An 18780-nucleotide genomic window follows, 5' to 3' on the forward strand; every position below is an offset into this window, starting at 1 on the left:
AACTCACCAACACCCTCATCAGTCTCCATATTAGCATGCCCCTTCCCCCAAGTCCTCGCTGCCTTAAAGACCTTCTTGCTTTGCTTTTTCGGACTAGCCATGCCCACCTTAAAAGAAATAGGTGCCATATCTCCAAAAAAATTATTCTGCCCCTAGATTCATCTACATCTTTAACTATATCCTTGAGATTTGTGCTCATAATTGGGACAATAATCTGCTCATTACACTGCACGACCCCACCCTCCTTCACAACCTCATTAGTCAACTCACTTCCACCAAACAAGGTGAGATCCTTTTCTGATGTGTTCTCCTCACCTGTTTTAGCACCCATAAGGAAGGATCATTCTCCTTCGTTATAAACATCTGTTTTCTACTAGCCAAAATAAGAGACTCCTTCTCCACCTTCTTCGATACACCTTTTCTAGGAGACGCCCAAAGGCATAAACCCCACCCCAACTTTTGCATCTTCTCTTCTTCAGACACATTTACACAATCTTTTTCGGAATGACCGATAATACCACATGCAAAGCACAGGTATGGCAATCGTTCGTATTTGAACTCCACTCTCACCTCCTTCCCCTTCTTGTCCTTCATCCACTGATAACACCTTAAAGGTTTTTCAACATCTATCATCACTTTAACCCTCCTATATCGTTCCAGTCGAAAAGTATCATCCTCTAACTCCATAAAGGTTCCCAAGTTCGAGGTAACAACTTTGACATAGGCATTCGAACTTCAATTGAACGACAAATTCATCACTCTAATCCAGAAAGGGGATTGATTAAGCTTTACACGATCAGGTTGTTCATCACCTTCAATTTATTTCAGAATTAGCATATGATTCTCCCAACACCATGGTCTGCCTTTTAATATTTTTTTTCTCTATCTTTCCAATGAAAAAGCTGAAAAGCAAATAAATTAGGGCTAAGGACCCCAATCAGTAAATTATTCGAGAGGTTACATACCTTCAGTATCGTTCGCTTAAAAGCCTCAACATTATACGGACGATTGGTACACAGACTCCCCACCAGCAACAAATTAATGTTATCATTCGAATGCTCCCCATGGATGTTACTCAAGACCTATCAGATCCCCTTCTTCCTCCTCCAACCTTAGCGCTGAGTATTGTTGAGCCAACTCATCAGCCATAATGCCGGAGTCCGGCCGTTCGTGACGGAGAATGTCGTTCGTGACGGAGAGTGTCATTCGAGACGGAGATACGGTCTTTTTTTTCGAGAGAGTTTTGCCCTATCTTTCGAGGGAGTATCTTAGGAACTTATCAATCTCAAATAAATTATTCATTAGAAAAATATAATAAAAAAGGTCATTATAAAATTGAAAATATACAATGAGAATTAAGCTACTTTAACAAGATGTCACATCGTTTCATATTATACTTATGCAATTATGCAAATGAATTTGAGTATTTGACTATTTATTTTTTATTTTTTTTTCATGTACATAATAATTCATTTACACAGTAGCAATATCCGAGATACAAAGTTCTCATCCACATATATACCCACACATATTAAATACGTATTGAGTTCATTCTTTGAGGGTTTTTTTTTTTATTTTTATTTTTATTTGTTAATTAATTAATTAATTAATTAATTATTATTAAACTAAACATGTGTTTTTTTTATAAATATAATTTTTTTTACATATTAATAACACGGTTGAAAATTGACTTAAATGGGTAGATAGTTATTTTTTTCATAAGAGGTTGAAAGTTCAAAATTCAAAATTTCTTATTTTTAGGTAAGTTTTGTATGTGACTAACCACACGGTGTGGTCACATTGATTTATAAAAATAATATTTAATTATATATATGAGTAACCCCATTTTTTTTTATAAGAGTAACCTCATTTTGTCCAATAAAGTAACTCCAATTCATTATATGAGTTATATCAATTAGTCTAGAAACAAGTAACCCATTTGTTCATTCAAGTAACTTTTTTTTTTTTTGGGAAATTCCATTGGTACCACCCTGGTTTTTACTTTTCCCATTGATACACTCCTAAATTTTTGCCTTCCCATCGATACACCCATGGTTTGGTCTTTTTCCCATCCGTGACTAACATCGTTAAAAATTATTTCATTAAGTTTAAAACAATTAATGAAAAGACTATAATACCCCTTTTAAACATCTAATGTCTCAATTTGCGTGTCAAAAATTGCCCGATTAAAGTTTTGGGAGTCATGTTAGTCCTTAAGGATCCAAATTAACCACGAAATTAGCAAAAAAAAATAACGCAAATGTCTCATATGCGTGTCAAGAAATATTTCGGTTTGCGTGCCGTTACTTTTTTGTGATAATAATTGTTCGGTTAAGGTTTTAGGGGTTATTTTGACTCTTTATGGATCAAAGTCGAACTCAAAATAGTAAAAAAAAAATTAACGAAAATGTCTCATTTTGCGTGTCATGACAAAAAAAATTAAGAAATATCATGACGTGCAAACTGAGATATTTTTGTTTAAATTGGACAATTTTGTGCCATAAAGGGCCTAAATGACCCCAAAAAACCTTTATCGAACAATTTTTATGACGAAATAAATAGCATCACGCAAACCGAGACTTTTTGACACGCATATGAGACATTTGCGTTATTTTTTGCTAATTTTGAGGTTAATTTGGATCCTTAAGAACTAACATGACTCCCAAAACTTTAATCGAATAATTTTCAACACGCAAATCGAGACATTAGATGTTTGAAAGGGGTATTATAGTCTTTTCTTTAATTATTTTAACTTAATGAAATAGTTTTTAACGGTGCTAGTCACGGTTGGGAAAAAGACCAAACCACGGGTGTACCAATGGGAAGACAAAAATTTAGGAATGTATCAATGGGAAAAGTCAAAACTAGGGTAGTGCCAATGGGAATTTCCTTTTTTTTTTTTTTTTTTTTTTTTTTTGCACATATTCTCGGCTGCAAGTTTAATGGTAGTTGAATGTCAATTATATATTAGGCCTTAAACTTTAATGTCAGTTTAATGTCAGTTGAATGTCAATTAACTTAGAATAACTATAGGCGCATATCACCTATATGTTAGCAAACATATAGGATGACATTCTTGAAATTAACTTGAAGTTTGTCACATGAAGTGGGCCAAGGTGGAAGGAATAAAAAGTACCACTACGTACATAATAATACACAAAAAGTACTATTAAGACAATTTATACTTAATGGTACATTATATATGCATAATAGTATACATGAATGTACCACTGTAGCATAATAGTACACATGAATGTACCACTATAGAAAAACATCAAACGAAAAAAAAAATTAAAAACCCCAAAACGACCTTCTATATACATGCTAAATAAATAGGTAATATGCGCCTATATGCACTCATTAACTTAGTGATTGTTACAGTAACTGGGATATGATACCCAATTGGCTAAGACATGAGATCAAATTCCGTTAAGATCATTTGATCTTTTACCGCAGAAATTCAATACTATATACAAGTACCATTGTCTATCATTTGCTAGAAGTTATTATTTGTTGAACAGTATTTCTCCTTGCTTTTAGATTTTGTTAAAAACAAATAAAGGAGAATTTACAAGAAAGAAGAGAAAAAGAATGAGAGGAATGAAAGGGGAGAAAAAGAAGGAGAATACTCAGAGTAGTAGGAAAATAAAAAATGAGCCTGTCTCGGGTAATCAATTAGATAAACGTTCTAAGTTTATCAAATGCCTTGATTGTAAATATGTTAAACAGTAACCGGTGACATGGCTACGATCTGGATGCAATGTCTACCTGTTCGAACTCGAGCTGACTCAGTTGCTTGGGCCTGGTGACGTTGGTAGACAGTGTATAACTCTGTTAATAAGAAATTTGAACACGGCGTAACAGACATTACAGTTGGGAGGAATTCATTTATGGTGGTGCCGCCATACAGTTGTTTAAATTAGGCTATAATGTTGAAGGATGAACTTTGAAGAACGGGTGGTAGGAACATAAAAGTTTCCGTCGATCAGGTAAGGTCTCAACTAACTTTTCTTTGTCTTTGATATTGCTTGAGTTAGGGTAATTCTCTGTTTTTCATTGGTCAAGATTTGGGGCTCCCATTTATGACACATACGCGGTCTCCACCAGTTAAAAACATTATATTTGGCCATTATGAGAAACAAACGTGTTTCTCGTAACGAGGAAATGGGGCTCCCTCCTTGAGTTAACCAATTGACATGTAAGGATTTTTATTGTTGTTGAAACTCTGATTTGTTAGCTTTGATTAAGTAGGATTGTAATGAAACGAGATAGTACTATATGAATGGTGAATTATTTATAATTTTCTTTTTTATTATCATGTAAATTACTTCTTATATACTTCGTATCTTCTGTAGTTGTGCCATGTAGTTGACTGTGAATGATTAAGGCTGGATTGTTGATTTTTCGTGAACATGTATGTATGTGGTAAGTTTTGCTTTATGTGAGTTGATGATTTCGTTTTACATAGGGGTGGTTTTTAGAGGAATTAAGAGAGATGTGAGTAAATAATGATGGTCATCGTTGATGATTTTGTTTGCAGGATTGAATTGTTTCGAACCTACCCACTTTGGATGGAGCAAGATACTGAAATCCCTATTGCTAATAGAGGCAGTGAAGTTGGTCTAAATGACCGAGGTAGCAGAGTATTGTAAGGTAGTAGGTCTCAACAAACAGAGGAGTTGGAAGAAATTGTATTTGAGGAAAGGGTTTGAAGCTGTTGTCCCAGTTATTGATGGGCTACAAACCCCGTGTAATTGAGGAGCAAATGACACAGGGGACAATATATATCCCCTATTCAAACAATCGAGACTTTGGAAACAGTTGTGGCTAGTAATCACATCAGTGTTGAACAGTTTGTGGACGAGCCAAAAGTGAAATGGTGTTTAAGAACTGGGAAGATCTAGAAGAGTATTACAAAGACTATGCGGAACAACAAGGCTTTGGTGTGAGTAGAGTCCAAGGCGTGTTTTCAAAGGGGGATATATGTGTTAGGATCGCAATAACATGGAGATGTGAGTGTTGGGGGAAACCCCATATGAGGGCCATTAGGGAAGCAAAGAAAAGGGCTAAGGTGATGGGTTTCTCTGAAACTGGAGGAGTTGTTGGGGGAAAAGTATATGATGATGAGTTAAATCGTAGGAAGAGAAAGTCTAAAAAATGTGATTGCTCCGCAATCCTGTATGGGAGTTTAAATCGTGAGAAGGAGTGGGTGGTGAGGAAAGTAGTTCTTGAACATGCTAACCATACGCCTCTCCCTAGTCAGTCAAAGCTTGTAAAGGAGTATAGGATGAAACATTTTACTTCTAGGGTGAGGAAGAGGCTGTTGAATTACTACGAAGAGGGAGTACCCGTGGCTTAACAGAATTTAACTTGTTTTTCTTAATTTTAATTTTTTTTTTGCTGAATTTTATTTATTTTTGTTAAACATAAATCATTTTTATAGAATATCATTTGAATTAGGTAAAATAGAGTATACAACTTATTCTTAGGTCTCAACCATCATATTATCAAGAGTGTACATCAATATGACAAACAAGTCACAGATTCAAATCTCACATCTACCTTTATCTCTTCTTCTAGTGTAGAATATTAAGCATGAATAGGGCCCATGCTGCATCCACATAAAATGTGATAAAGTATAAATATGCGTATCATAATGTAAAAATATATACACGCGAGCCGTGAATTGAACATAATAAATGTTAGCTCCTACAACAATAATGTAAGCGCATACAAAATTCTATACGAAGTAATTGTAAGCTTAAATAATTACGTAGTAGATAAGAGCGGTATCATTATAAATTAAGATAAGCCAATTGCAACTGATTATTTATATTAATACGTGTAGAATGTAAAGCTACAAAAAGCTAAAGCTTAAGATGGATTGTGACTGACACACATTAGTGAGTTTTGACTATTATACATGATTACTTATATTTGATACATTTGTAGTGGTTTTTGACCATGGATAACACCTCTTGCAAAACTTTATTATTGATTGCTTCTTTGGCCAACTAATCTTCTTCCACATGTATCGCACAACATGTCCAACGAGCACAAATCCCAGTAACCCTAGCCATGCTAAGAGACAGATATTTATAATTATAGCAGCCCAAATTCCGCCGTAAGTAAAATTAGATACCGAGAACAAGTAAGTAGACGCTGTTGTCGAGACAGAAATCCACAAGGTTATCCTTAAAAATGTCAAGAAATATCGCTTGAATGGAAGGCCGCTGATAAGGAGAAGGACGACACTTAGTGATGATATTAGTCCTATTGTGTTACTAATTAGTGCCAAACTAAAAGCAGTATCATAAGTATCTGACCATATAGCAGTTCCTGCAACATGGCCAGTATCATCCTGCCAAACGCCTCCTGGGGGATTGATTCCGGCTTGGAAGGCCATGGTTGCGATCAAGGATGCCACCACCATAAGGGATGTCCGCTGGTCCTCCAACCAAGCACGGTCTTTCTTGGGTTTTAGTGCTTCCTTTGCGGGTAATGCATTGGCGCGATTGAGGTGTTGCCATAGCTGTTCATCTTGTATCCCATCCTTCCGACTTCGCTTATGAATATCCACAGCTGACAATCCTTTTTTGCTTATAGCATTTTTTTTTTATCTTTGGATGTTTAAGTAAAAATTCTACCATCTGCATATCAAATTGATAAGCTTTAAATTGTATCAATTCATAACATTTTACTAGGTGTGTTAGGTCCAAAGTCCAAATGGGTTTCATATTAATCCATAACATTTTACTTTCCAACTACTTTGCATGGCCATTTTTATTCCTTTTATTTTACCCTAGGTGCACATGTGATATGATGTACAAATTAAAATACACCTTGGAAACAATATTGAAAGTTGCGGGAAGTTATAGTTAATAAAAAAATGAGTCAATTTTTGGGTCAGACTTTGACTATAAATTATTGTTAATCTATATGAGATAATATAGTCATGTATGATCTTGTTAGATTGAGCTCATGAGTTGCATATTTCATTAATATCACATTTTTATAATTTTTATATGGATGAAAATGGAGATATATATATGCGTTCTAAAATGTATCTTGGAGCTGTGAAGGATAAAATGGGAAAATATAGGGATAGAAAGAGTAAGTAATACAAGTACTTCAATTCATACTTTGTTTGTATAAGAAGAAGAAAAAAAAAAAAAAAACTATAAGTTATATATTAGTAAAATAGCTAATGGTACATTTTCAGCTTACCTCGGATTGCTTGGCAGCCACAGCTAGGTGCAAGACGGTATTACCAACGGCATCATCGAAGTTAAGCAACTCGCCATCATCCATCGTTTTTACCAAAAAACTCAAAGCCTTTGGTTGTTTATGTTTCACACACAAATGCAAAACAGTGTCACCACCAATAGTTCGCTCCCAAGCCGCTTGTGGCTCAACCTTGAGAAGAGTTGTAAGCACTTCAATTTGACCATTTATGGCAGCTACATGAACAGGCGTCTTACCATCTTGGTCATGTGTGTAGCAAATGCTCGGATTCACCGTAAGCAAGATTTCGACGATTTGCAAGTTCCCTTTGGCAGATGCAATGTGTAGGGGTGATGATCTTTTTATTTGATCAACCAACTCTACTAGTTCTGGCTTTTGCTTTATTATTTCCTCGGTAAAGTTTACATGCCCAAAATTAGCCGCTAAATGTAATGGTGACTGCATAAAGCTTCCCGATTTTCCAATGATGCATCGATCGAGGATAAGTGGATCTTCACCGAGCAAGTGGAGCAATGAAGGTACGTCTCCCTTGAGTGCTGCATCATATAGTCTTGTAATAGCAAGTAACTGACCTCTTTCTATATGTGCTTCCATATTTTGTGACGTTTAATTTATGGGAAAAAATTCTTGCATTACAAGTTTGTTTGTAATAATTGTGCAAGTCTTCATTTCTTTTATACCAATGAAAGAATGTAAGACCAATCAATAAAGAGGGACATGGACATATTTTTCTAGGAAGCTCACTCCAAAGTCCAAATTAAACAACCTTTTTCTTGCAAGGGTTGACAAGTCAATAGGGGGAATGGGATGTATACTACTACCTCCGTTAATTTTTATTTGCAACTTTGGGGGATTTTGCGGTTCACGACGCAAAACTTAAGGGGCAAATATTAGAGGAAGTAAATGAAGGTAATTAAAGTGATAGGAGAGAGAAAGTTGGCCCCACCCACTTGCAAAATAGGTGGGGAAAATCTGGCAGATTTGGAGGGATTTGATTTCCCCCCCAAATTTTCACCAAAAATTCGATTTGACTGATTTTTTAGTGAAAATTTGGGTTCCCTCCTTAATTTCAAAAAAAAAATTCAGAAGACTTTCAAATTTTTTTAATAAATTGTAGCGTTCATTGACCATTTAAGAGGCATTTACATACAAGCCTCTACCATTCATACACATTCAACAGTTTTAGTCTTAGAGTTTCCACAAAAGAATACAAATCTATTCATCCAAAAGTTAGCACTAATTAGTAATTACACATTGTCAGCCCATTAAATACCCAAAAAAAATCCCTAATCTGAAATTAATGCTGCACATTAAGTACCCAAAGAACTTCATAAGCACCTGCATCTCCTTGTTCCTTCACCTCCTCCAAAAAAAAAACAGCAGCCACCCCTACATCATTAAGCTGAAGCTAAAATAAAAACAGCTCAGACAACCATGGCAGAATTGATTGAAGGTATGTATTTCGATGTTGATCAAATTCTAACAGTAGAACAACTGGCAGAATTGTACTACGACCATGCAGAAGATATGCAAGATCTAGGCTTGGATGACTACGAATCTGAAGATGAGAGCATGCAAGACACACAAGGAGAAGAACATGGCCATCAAAACACACAAGCTGAGGTTGGTTCCTCAGAAATGGAACAACCAATTCAACATGGGACTCAACTTACACAAAGAAAGCAGCTCACCATGCAAAAGAAAAGAGAAATTGTGGACTCAATGTTGGTCAAAATGCAGCAAGGGAACTTACCAAGAGGTCACTTGAAGCATTTATCAGTTCAATTTGATGTCCACAAATCAACCATCACAAGAATTTTCTCAGACATAAAAAAAAACAGATGGCACAGGGGAATTTGATTGATGTCAGGACCAAGAAGTATGGCAGAGTAGGTAGAAAGCCAAAGGAATTTTTTTAATGAATTCCTACAATAAGTCCCTTTACATTTAAGGCAGACAGAAAGGAGTTATGCAACAGCATTAAATATCTCTCATGTGACTCTTCACAATTTTAAGAAAAAGGGAAGGCTAAGAACACACACAAGTAGCAACAAGCCAGCACTGACATCAGACCACAAGGTAGCAAGACTCAAATGGATTTTGTCACATATTAATCAAGTTACAGGTAATGAGGACCCCACATTTGTTGATATGAACCATGTCATACACATGGATGAGAAATGGTTCTATTTGAACCCTGACAAGAGGAGGTTTTATCTCCTACCTAGTGAGGAAGATCCATACAGGGCAATACAGTCCAAAAGATTCAAGCTCAAGGCAATGTTTATGGCCTTAATTGGGAAGCCATTGTATGACACAGATGGGGAATTAATCCATGATGGGAAGTATGGCATGTTCCCATTCACTGTCAAACAACTAGCAAAGAAATCCAGTAAAAACAGAGTAGCAGGAACTTGGGAAACAAAGGTAATCCAGAATGTAAACAGAGAAGTAATTAGAGATATGTTGCTGACAAATGTTATACCAGCAATTATCTCAAAGTGGCCTGACAGTCTGGCAAAAAATGTTGTCATCCAATGGGATAATGCAAGGCCTCACCAAGTTCCAAAGGATGCAGAGTTTATGGCAGCAACAACAGCACATGGATTCAACACTGAATTTGTTTTTTAGCCAACACAGTCCCCAGATTTGAATGTGCTTGATTTAGGGTTATTTAGGTCTATTCAATCTTTGCAATATCAGTCTTTTCCTAGTGACATAGATGAGCTAGTTACAAAAGTGAAGGACTCTTATAACACATTCAATCCTCAAGTGAACAAGTACATTTGGCTGACTTTGCAAAAGTGCATGATTGAGATCCTCAAGGCAGAAGGTGGGAACAAGTACAAAATACGTACCCCGCGTGAACAAGAAAAAACTTGAAAATCTTGGCATTCTGCCAAATCAAGTAGAAGTGCAGAAGGAAGTAGTTATGGAGGCTATGGAGTACCTAAACACTATGTTTAGGCCAGTAAATCAAGGGACTGAACAAGGAACAGGAGATATGGAGGTAGATGCAGACTAGGGGACTCATCACAACAATGGAGAAACACATGGACTGCCACACATAACCACTGAGCTATGTTATGGTTTGTTATTTTATTTTTATTTTTATTTTTTGTTTTTTATTCTCTGCAGAAGGAAGTGGTTAGGTGTATTTTGTTGAATACAGTGATCAAACATGTTAGGCAGTCTTATGTATAGTCCTTTTGTACCCACATTTTGAATGGTCCTAGCAATTTTATTTTAAATTAAATTAAGGTAATTGCTTTTAAAATAAATGACAATTATTTCCCTCATTGTACATTTGTACTCCATATCCGTCCTTGTATTTTGGTTCATTTAAAACATTCTTGCTTTGTCATGAAATTAAAATGAATATTATTAAACCTTAGAAATTGTTAAGAGCAAAAGACCAATTATAATTGAGATGGTCCTTTAACAATTACCATCTATATCAAATGGGTTGTACTCTTGTAAAGGAAATTTTAAGGTGTAATTCTATTAGAGATATGAGATATCGGAAAATATATGTGTGATTTATATTTTATATTGATATTATCATGAGAATAATATATTTAATTTTATTAATGTTAAAGATATATGCCTATCGTGACTTATTCTAGTGATGGGTACTTACGAAACACAAATTCTCTAAAAAGGCGGGTGAAACTCTAACTGGCTAATACAAGAGGGGGGTGAATTGTATTTGAGGTGAAATCTAAAAACTTTTTGCGGAATTTAACTAAATGAAATAATGACGAGAGAAGATATAGGCTTTTCTAAATTTCCACTATGTAATCAAACTCTGTACAAGTGAAGATTCAAACCCGTTAACAAGTTCCCCAAATTAGGAACTTGTTCCCAACTCTCACAGAAGACTTCAGCAACGAAGCTTCCTTAACCTCACCTTACAAACTCACAATCCCAACCCCAAAGTACTTGTATACAATCTGTGATTACAAATACCTATTGCACTCAAGAATATATGAAGGAAAATAACTCTCTTTATGTTATTAGATGGCTACTGGAATTTTTATGCTTAAGAGTTATGTTTTTCTGAGATAGTTTGCACGAGTATTTATAGAGAAGGCTTAGTCATTAACCTCCACCATAATCACGTCCACATGTCAACAACCCACTAACAACTTGTGGAGTTATCTTGACAGATTGTGATCATGAAGAGGTTTCCTAGCCTTATCTAATTAAACCACTATCCTAACAACTTGATAACCATTAGCCGTATAAAAGATTTTCTCACAGAAAAACCACTTGCTAACTTTATCAAATATTTTATTTAAAAGATTATCAAAAGTTTGTTTAAAAAGATTTTATTTGAAAAGATAAATTTATTATTTATTAAAACAACTAGATAATTATCTTCGATAATTATCTTTATTAAAACTTTTACAAATTATCTTTTCTTTAAGAAATTATCTTTTAAAACTAACTTTTATTCCAGTAGTCTTTAACATAAGTCATTGAGTTCCTTTCCGACTTTATATTATTGAGTGCTCACAATTAAAACTAGAACGTGAGATTTGCACGAGGCTTTTTAAAGAATGCTACTCCGCATCCAAGTTCCTACTCCGGAACGAACTTTGCTTGAATCCTTTATTCACCAAAGACTCAAAACATTCATTAGTCGAGTTTGTCAATTTGTCCATCAAAACCAAAAGGCTCAACAAATTCCCCCTTTTTGATGATGACAAACATTGACAAACTTAGGTAAATAAAATCATCCAGGCATGCAACAAAAATTTAAAGTAAGGCATGAAAACAAAAAAACAATTAAAGAACTTAGAAAAATATTAAAAAGTATTTTTTTTTTTTTTTTTTTTTTTTTTTTTTTTTTTTTTATTATTATTTTTTTTTTTTTTTTTTTTTTTTTAAAAAAACTGAGCAAAAGAAAAATTAACAAAGACTTTAAAAACTGAACTTAGCAAAAGTTTGTACCTTCGATGTGTGAGTTCCTTGGTAAACACCTTAGCCGCCATGAAGTTTGTCTTTTTCCCCCTTTTGGCATTATCAAAAGATTGAAAAAAAACATTTTGCTATACTCCCACTAGACTACGTAGGGAATAGTGAGCTCAAATAATGCAAGGCAAAAATAAGTTAGGTACTAAATCATCAGCAAACACACACAATCATATGAAAAATACGAGCCAAGTTCCCATAGACGAAAATCAAAAGCAGGAAAGAGTAGCAAAAGTTATGAGTTACAAACTGAAATCCGAATGGAACAAGCAAAAACAAAAGAAGTAAAAGTGACAAGTTTGAAATTGCAATTATGGTGAGTAAGTAGGTTCATCAGCTGGGGTTTTGGGGTCATTGGAAGCTTCCTCCACCTCTTCAAAAGCCACCCTGTTAATCGTCTCCAATATCTCCTGAGTGCTGTGCAGTATGTTCTTCTCAGCAGCATCAACTTTGTTCTCCATCCCAGTAAAACTGGTTGCCTGAGCATCTGCCACAGCCTGCACTTGGCGTTGAAGAGAAGCCAGCTGCTTTGCCATGTCCTCCAGCTTTGTGCACACCATCTTTACCAGCTTCTCCATTTCTGCTTTCACCTGTTGAATATCAAAAACAGAAGCATTTGTTCCAGAGAAGGCAGCAAAGCCTGTAGGCTGTGATGTAGGAAAAGCTGGGGAGGGAGAGGGAGAAGTCTGTTTTGGTGAAACAGGAGGGGAAGAGGGTTTAGCTTGGTTTGTGGGAGAGGCAGGAACAGGAGATGGCTCGGAGGCAAAAGGAACTTGTGTAGGGGTGAAATCAGGGTCTGAGTGATCAGAAGAGCTAATGTCTTCAATGATCACAGGCTTTAGAGTAGAAGTAGCAGGTTTGACAATTTTCCTCTTACTCCGCCTTAGTCCTCCTGTATAAGGGAGGTCGAGACTCTCACTTTCCTCCTCTTCTGACTCACTTGTATCTCCCTCTACAACCTGTGTTTTCCCTTTTCCACGATTTTTCTTCTCACTTCCTCTCGTCAAGAAAGTAAGTGTCCCACTCTCAAGTTTAAGGCTCAGGCGAAGCAAAGATTGCTCCGAGAGAATGTTCTCAGGTTTAATATAAGTGGGTGACTCACTTTCAACATCAATCCCAAAAGACTTAAACAACACAGTGAGGAGAGATCCATATGGAATAGTAGATTTATTTGCATAGAAAGCCAAATGTTCAATCATCAACTTTGGAAAGTTTATTTTTATTTTCCGAGCAAGACAAAAGATGATGGTTGCATCTAGTAGGGATACTGTGCTACGTTTTTGCAAACGAGGAACAATGCCTCTCCATGTGAAATTGAACAATAATTTGTGAAGAGGGGTGAGTATGTTATGATGCGAAGTCTTGCTTTTCGGGTTTCCACCGATAAATTTAATAACCCTATTCTCATCATAATGCCCAATTTGCACAATTTGCTTGTGTTTTAGGTATGAACTATAGCCAGAGGTGGGGACTTGAAACAAGTTCCCTAAATATGCAATATCAAAATGAATGTGAGTATCTTTGACCGTAGCCGTGCAAACACCATTGTTGTGTTTGAAAGTATTTTTGAATTCAAACAAAAGCTTAGGGTAAATTGGATAGTGAGAACAATTTTGGAACAAATGCACCCATTCTTGATAATCAATTAAGGAGATGAATTCGGAGAACTTACTTGCCGTACACCAGTCATAATTGATGTGATAACCGTGAGTGTAATTCCAAGATGGAGACTTTTGAGAGCTTTGCCTCTTTCTGTCACCTCCTTTCACGGTTGTAGCCTTTCTCTTTGTCGAAGCTTGAGGGTGAACAACGGCAAGTGGGACTGGTTCAGGGGAGCCGCCAACAGAGGAAGGCTTCCGGGTTTTTGGTTGTTTCGGGGTTGAGGTTAGGTTGGTTTTCATGGTTATGAGGATGAATTGAAAGGAAGGAGAAGATGAATAGTGTGAATAGGGAGGAGAGAGAGTGAGGCCGGTTATGGAAGTTTATGGGGAGTTTAATTGATTTGATGGGTGAAGGTGGAGTGTTAAAGAAAAAATTTAATTGGGAAGGGTGAGAAAAAGTGACGGTTTGTATGGTAAGGTAGTAGGGTAGTTTTAGGGGTAGTATGGGTTTAATAGGATGTAATAATTGCATCTTTCAAACGTATCACAATAATAAGATAGATAAAAATACGGAAGTTAAGGAGTAGTGAATATGTTAGCTCCTTATCTTACGTGAAAAAAAAATCTTTTTGTATTTTTGAATGTTATGAGGAATAGAAAAATTGATCATGAAAAAATAAGGAAGGAAAAAGATAAGAATAAAAAATAAGATAGAAATAAAAGATAAGAAAGAAAATAACAAGAAGAAAAACAGATAAAAAATGAAAAAGATAAATAAGAGCAAATTGATTGTAAATTATGATGATAATTTACGTGATCATGATACAGAGAGTAAAGAATGATGAAAAGGGAACTTGAAACAACATGGCTCAATATTTTTAACATATTAAGAGTATGTATACGTGACTTTTCAATACTTCACAAATCTTTCCCCTGGGTAATTTCAGCTGTGTTATGCACACAAGATTGAGCATAGCATCGTTAGTTACATCCGATTTTACCTTAGGGGTTCCAAACAAAAGTCACTTGAGCCGTAGCATCCCCAATTCCACACGCATCTTTTCAAACTTGTCTCTGCTTAAAGGCTTAGTTAAAATGTCAGCAATTTGAAATTCAGTAGAAATAAAATCTAGCTTAATTAAGCCCTTTTCAACATTATCTTTCAAAAAGTGATGCCTTACATGTATATGCTTAACTTTAGAGTGTTGTACTGGATCTTTAGAAATGCAAATGGCACTTGTGTTATCACAATGAATAGGAACGCACTCTAAAATAATGCCATAGTCACGCAACTGTTGTTTTTATCCATAGCAATTGAGAGCAACATGCAGCAGCAGCCACATATTCTGCTTCGGCAGTGGATAGAGCAACAGTGTTTTGTTTCTTGGAACTCCAAGAAACCATGCAAGAGCCTAAGAATTGGACCATACCTGACGTGCTTTTACGATTTACCAAATCTCCTGCATAGTCAGCATCAGCATATCCTTTTAGGTCAAACGAGTCACTTTTTGGATAAAACAGACACAAGTCTTCCGTCCCTTTCAAGTATCGTAGAATTCTTTTGACGGCTGTTAGATGCGATTCCTTTGGATCCGATTGAAATCTAGCACAAAGACCTACACTAAACGAAATGTCAGGTCTGCTAGCAGTTAAATATAACAAGGAACCAATCATACCTCTGTATTTTGTTTGATCCACACGAGTTCCCTTGGGGTCTTGGTCCAACCTTGTGGTTGTTCCCATGGGAGTGTGGTTTATCTTTGTGCTTTCCATACCGTATTTTTTTAATAACTCCTTCACATATTTCTGCTGATGGATCATTATTCCTTCGTTAGTTTGCTTAATTTGGAGCCCAAGGAAGAAGTTGAGTTCCCCCATCATGCTCATCTCAAACTCACTGCTCATTAAATCAGCAAAGTACTTGCACAAGGATTCATTAGTTGCACCAAAAATAATATCATCAACATAAATTTGTACAATTAATAAATGAGTTCCTTTTGATTTTAAGAACAAAGTTTTGTCAACTTTTCCTCTTTTAAAATCATTTTGTAAAAGGAATTTTGAAAGTCTTTCATACCATGCTCTTGGAGCTTGTTTTAATCCATACAGTGCTTTATCAAGTTTAAAAAACATGGTTAGGAAAGTTTGGATCCTCAAATCCAGGTGGTTGTTCAACATAGACGTCTTCCTTTAAAAAACCATTTAAAAAAGCACATTTGACGTCCATTTGATAAAGTTTAAAACCCATAAATGCAGCAAATGCAATTAAAATACGAATTGCTTCTAATCTAGCTACAGGAGCAAAAGTCTCCTCAAAATCGATACCTTCCTGCTGATTGTAGCCTTTAACAACCAATCTTGCCTTGTTCCTTACAATTGTGCCATGTTCATCTAGCTTATTCCTGTATACCCATTTGAGACCAATAACCTTTTGATTCTTTGGTTTAGGTTCAAGGTGCCACACTTTGTTTCTTTCGAATTCATTTAATTCCTCTTGCATGGCAACAATCCAATCAGCATCTTCCAAGGCTTCTTTGTGATTTCGAGGTTCCAGTGTTGATAGGAAGGCATTGAATGCGCAAAAGTTTCTCAGTTGGGATCTCGTCTGAGTTCCCTTGCTTAGGTCACTTATAATTTTATCCAGGGGGTGTGACCTTTGATGTTTCCATGGCTTTGGTTGGAATGATTGAGCTGGTATAAAAGTGTTATTTTGAGTTGCTCTTTCTTCCATTTCTTCATGGTGTTCTGCTTCTGCATTTGCTTCGCCTTCTGTATTTTCTGTTTCTTCTGTATTTTGATCAGAGGCTTCAGTATTGTTTGGAACTTCAGTAGGTTCCTTATCAGCATTTCCAGTAATTCGAACAGGCTGCTTTTTGGGAGTTAATTCTTCATCTTGGTCTGTTGAACGAGTGAGACCAATTTTGAAATCTCCATCTTCATATTCCTGTACACATTCATAATTATTAGTTTCATCAAAAATCACATGTATACTTTCTTCTACACACATAGTCCTCTTATTGTAAACTCTATAAGCTTTACTATTAGATGCATATCCTAAAAAGACTGCTTCATCACTCCTTTCATCAAATTTTCCAAAATTTCTTTTATCATTATTGTGAACAAAGCATTTGCATCCAAAAAGCTCTTAAATGAGTAATATTAGGTTTTCTCCCTTTTAACAGTTCATAAGGTGTCTTGTCCAACATTGGTCTGAGCATGGCTCGGTTGACGATATAGCATGCTGTGTTGACGGCTTCTGCCCAAAAATTCCTTGGAAGCCCACTTGCTATTAGCATTGTTCTTGCCATGTCTTCCAATGTTCGGTTCTTCCTCTCAACCACACCATTTTGTTGTGGTGTTCTTGGCGCTGAGAAATTGTGACTTATTCCCTGTTCTCTGCAAAATTCATCAAACTTGGAATTTTCGAATTCCGTACCATGGTCAGTTCTCATATGAATAAGTTGATTACCTATTGATTTTTGTGTCTTTTTCAAGAAAGTCATAAACATATCAAAAGTTTCATCTTTACTATGTAAGAATATGACCCATGTAAATCTAGAATAATCATCCACAAGAACTAAGACATATCTTTTTCCACTTCTACTTTGAATTCTAACGGGGCCACACAAATCCATATGAATGAGTTCCAATGGTTTTGTGGTGCTTACCATTTTCTTTGATTTAAATGATGATCGAACATGCTTTCCTTTGATGCAGGCTTTCACAAATTTTGTCATTTAGGAATTTGATAGAAGGTAATCCGATTACCAAGTCCTTTGACCTTAATTTGTCAAGCAATAAAAGACTAGCATGTCCAAAACGTTTATGCCATAGAAGTGGATCATCCTCAATAACACTTAAACAAGATAGATTGTATTTTGGAACTTTGTTAAGGTCCACGGTATATGTGTTCCCTTTACGAGTTCCTTCCAAAACGATTTTACCAGTGTTATTGTTGATGATTTTGCATTTTTCAGAAGAAAAGCTTACAAAGTTTCCTTTATCACAAAACTGAGAAATACTGAGTAGATTATGCTTCAAACCCTCGACTAAAAATACATTGTCAATTGCATGGGAACTTGACCTTCCTACTTTGCCAACAGCAACAATGTTGCCTTTCTTATTGTCTCCAAAGGTCACTGTTCCCCCTGTATAGGCCGTCAGTGAGAGAAATCTGGATTCATCTCCTGTCATGTGCTTAGAACAACCGCTATCGAGGTACCACTGGTTGTTCCCCCTCACTGCGACCTGCAAAAGAAATTAAGGGTTAGTAGCAGGAACCCTTTCATTCATGGGTTCCTGTGTTGACACATTTAAATCAGATTTCTTCTGCCAAACATAGTTCACATTCTTATTGTACAGATTTGCTTTCTTAGTACATTCTTCACTGCGATGTTCCTTTTTACCACAAAAAGAACAAACAGTCTCACTAGGTAAGTTCACATATTTCTTTTTCTTTCCAGTGGACTTCTTTTATGAACATAGCCTAGACCTTCTGTTCTTTTTGTCTGAGCTTCCTTTACCCACTTGGGAACACCCGTGCTTGCTGTATTTTTACTTTTTCTTGCAATTTCTAGGTCCTTTTCTAGTTTCTCATTTTTATCATTGGTTTCCTTTATCTCTTTCTTAACATGCTCTAGTTCATTATTAAACATGATTAAAGGAACTTCAGTAGACCTGCAAGAATCAATGTTAGTACACAACATTTTATATTGAGTCAATTCAATATTCAGCATGATATTCTCACTCTTGACTCTTTCAAGGGATTCTTTAGCATAATATTTTTATCTAACAATTCAAAGAATCTGCCTTGAACATCATTTCTTAAGCTATTCAGATACTTTACATGATCTCTACAAATCAGTTGCCTTTTCGGCTTGCCTAGTTTTGCACATAATTCTTTATTCATCTAAGGTTTCTAACAAGAGATATTAATTTATCCTTTGAGAGATTTCAA

At 35.8% G+C, this 18780-nt stretch overlaps 2 protein-coding genes across 2 annotated transcripts; both read right to left on the reverse strand.

Moving 5' to 3' along the window:
- Nucleotides 1-5766: 5766 nt before the first annotated feature.
- LOC110696241 (ankyrin repeat-containing protein BDA1-like) lies at nucleotides 5767-7887 on the reverse strand. Its single transcript, XM_021873521.1, has 2 exons — nucleotides 7228-7887; nucleotides 5767-6650 (listed from the first exon to the last, which is right to left on the reverse strand). Exons 1-2 carry the CDS (start codon nucleotides 7837-7839, stop codon nucleotides 6567-6569), a joined length of 696 nt encoding a protein of 231 aa, XP_021729213.1. The 5' UTR covers nucleotides 7840-7887; the 3' UTR covers nucleotides 5767-6566.
- On the reverse strand, nucleotides 5918-6406 carry LOC110696228. The gene has a single exon (XM_021873506.1). The coding sequence runs from the start codon at nucleotides 6404-6406 to the stop codon at nucleotides 5918-5920; it is 489 nt and encodes a 162-aa protein (XP_021729198.1).
- Nucleotides 7888-18780: the final 10893 nt, after the last annotated feature.

Source organism: Chenopodium quinoa, unplaced genomic scaffold (assembly GCF_001683475.1).
Source record: "Chenopodium quinoa cultivar QQ74 unplaced genomic scaffold, ASM168347v1, whole genome shotgun sequence".
Classification (NCBI taxonomy): Eukaryota; Viridiplantae; Streptophyta; class Magnoliopsida; order Caryophyllales; family Amaranthaceae; genus Chenopodium; species Chenopodium quinoa.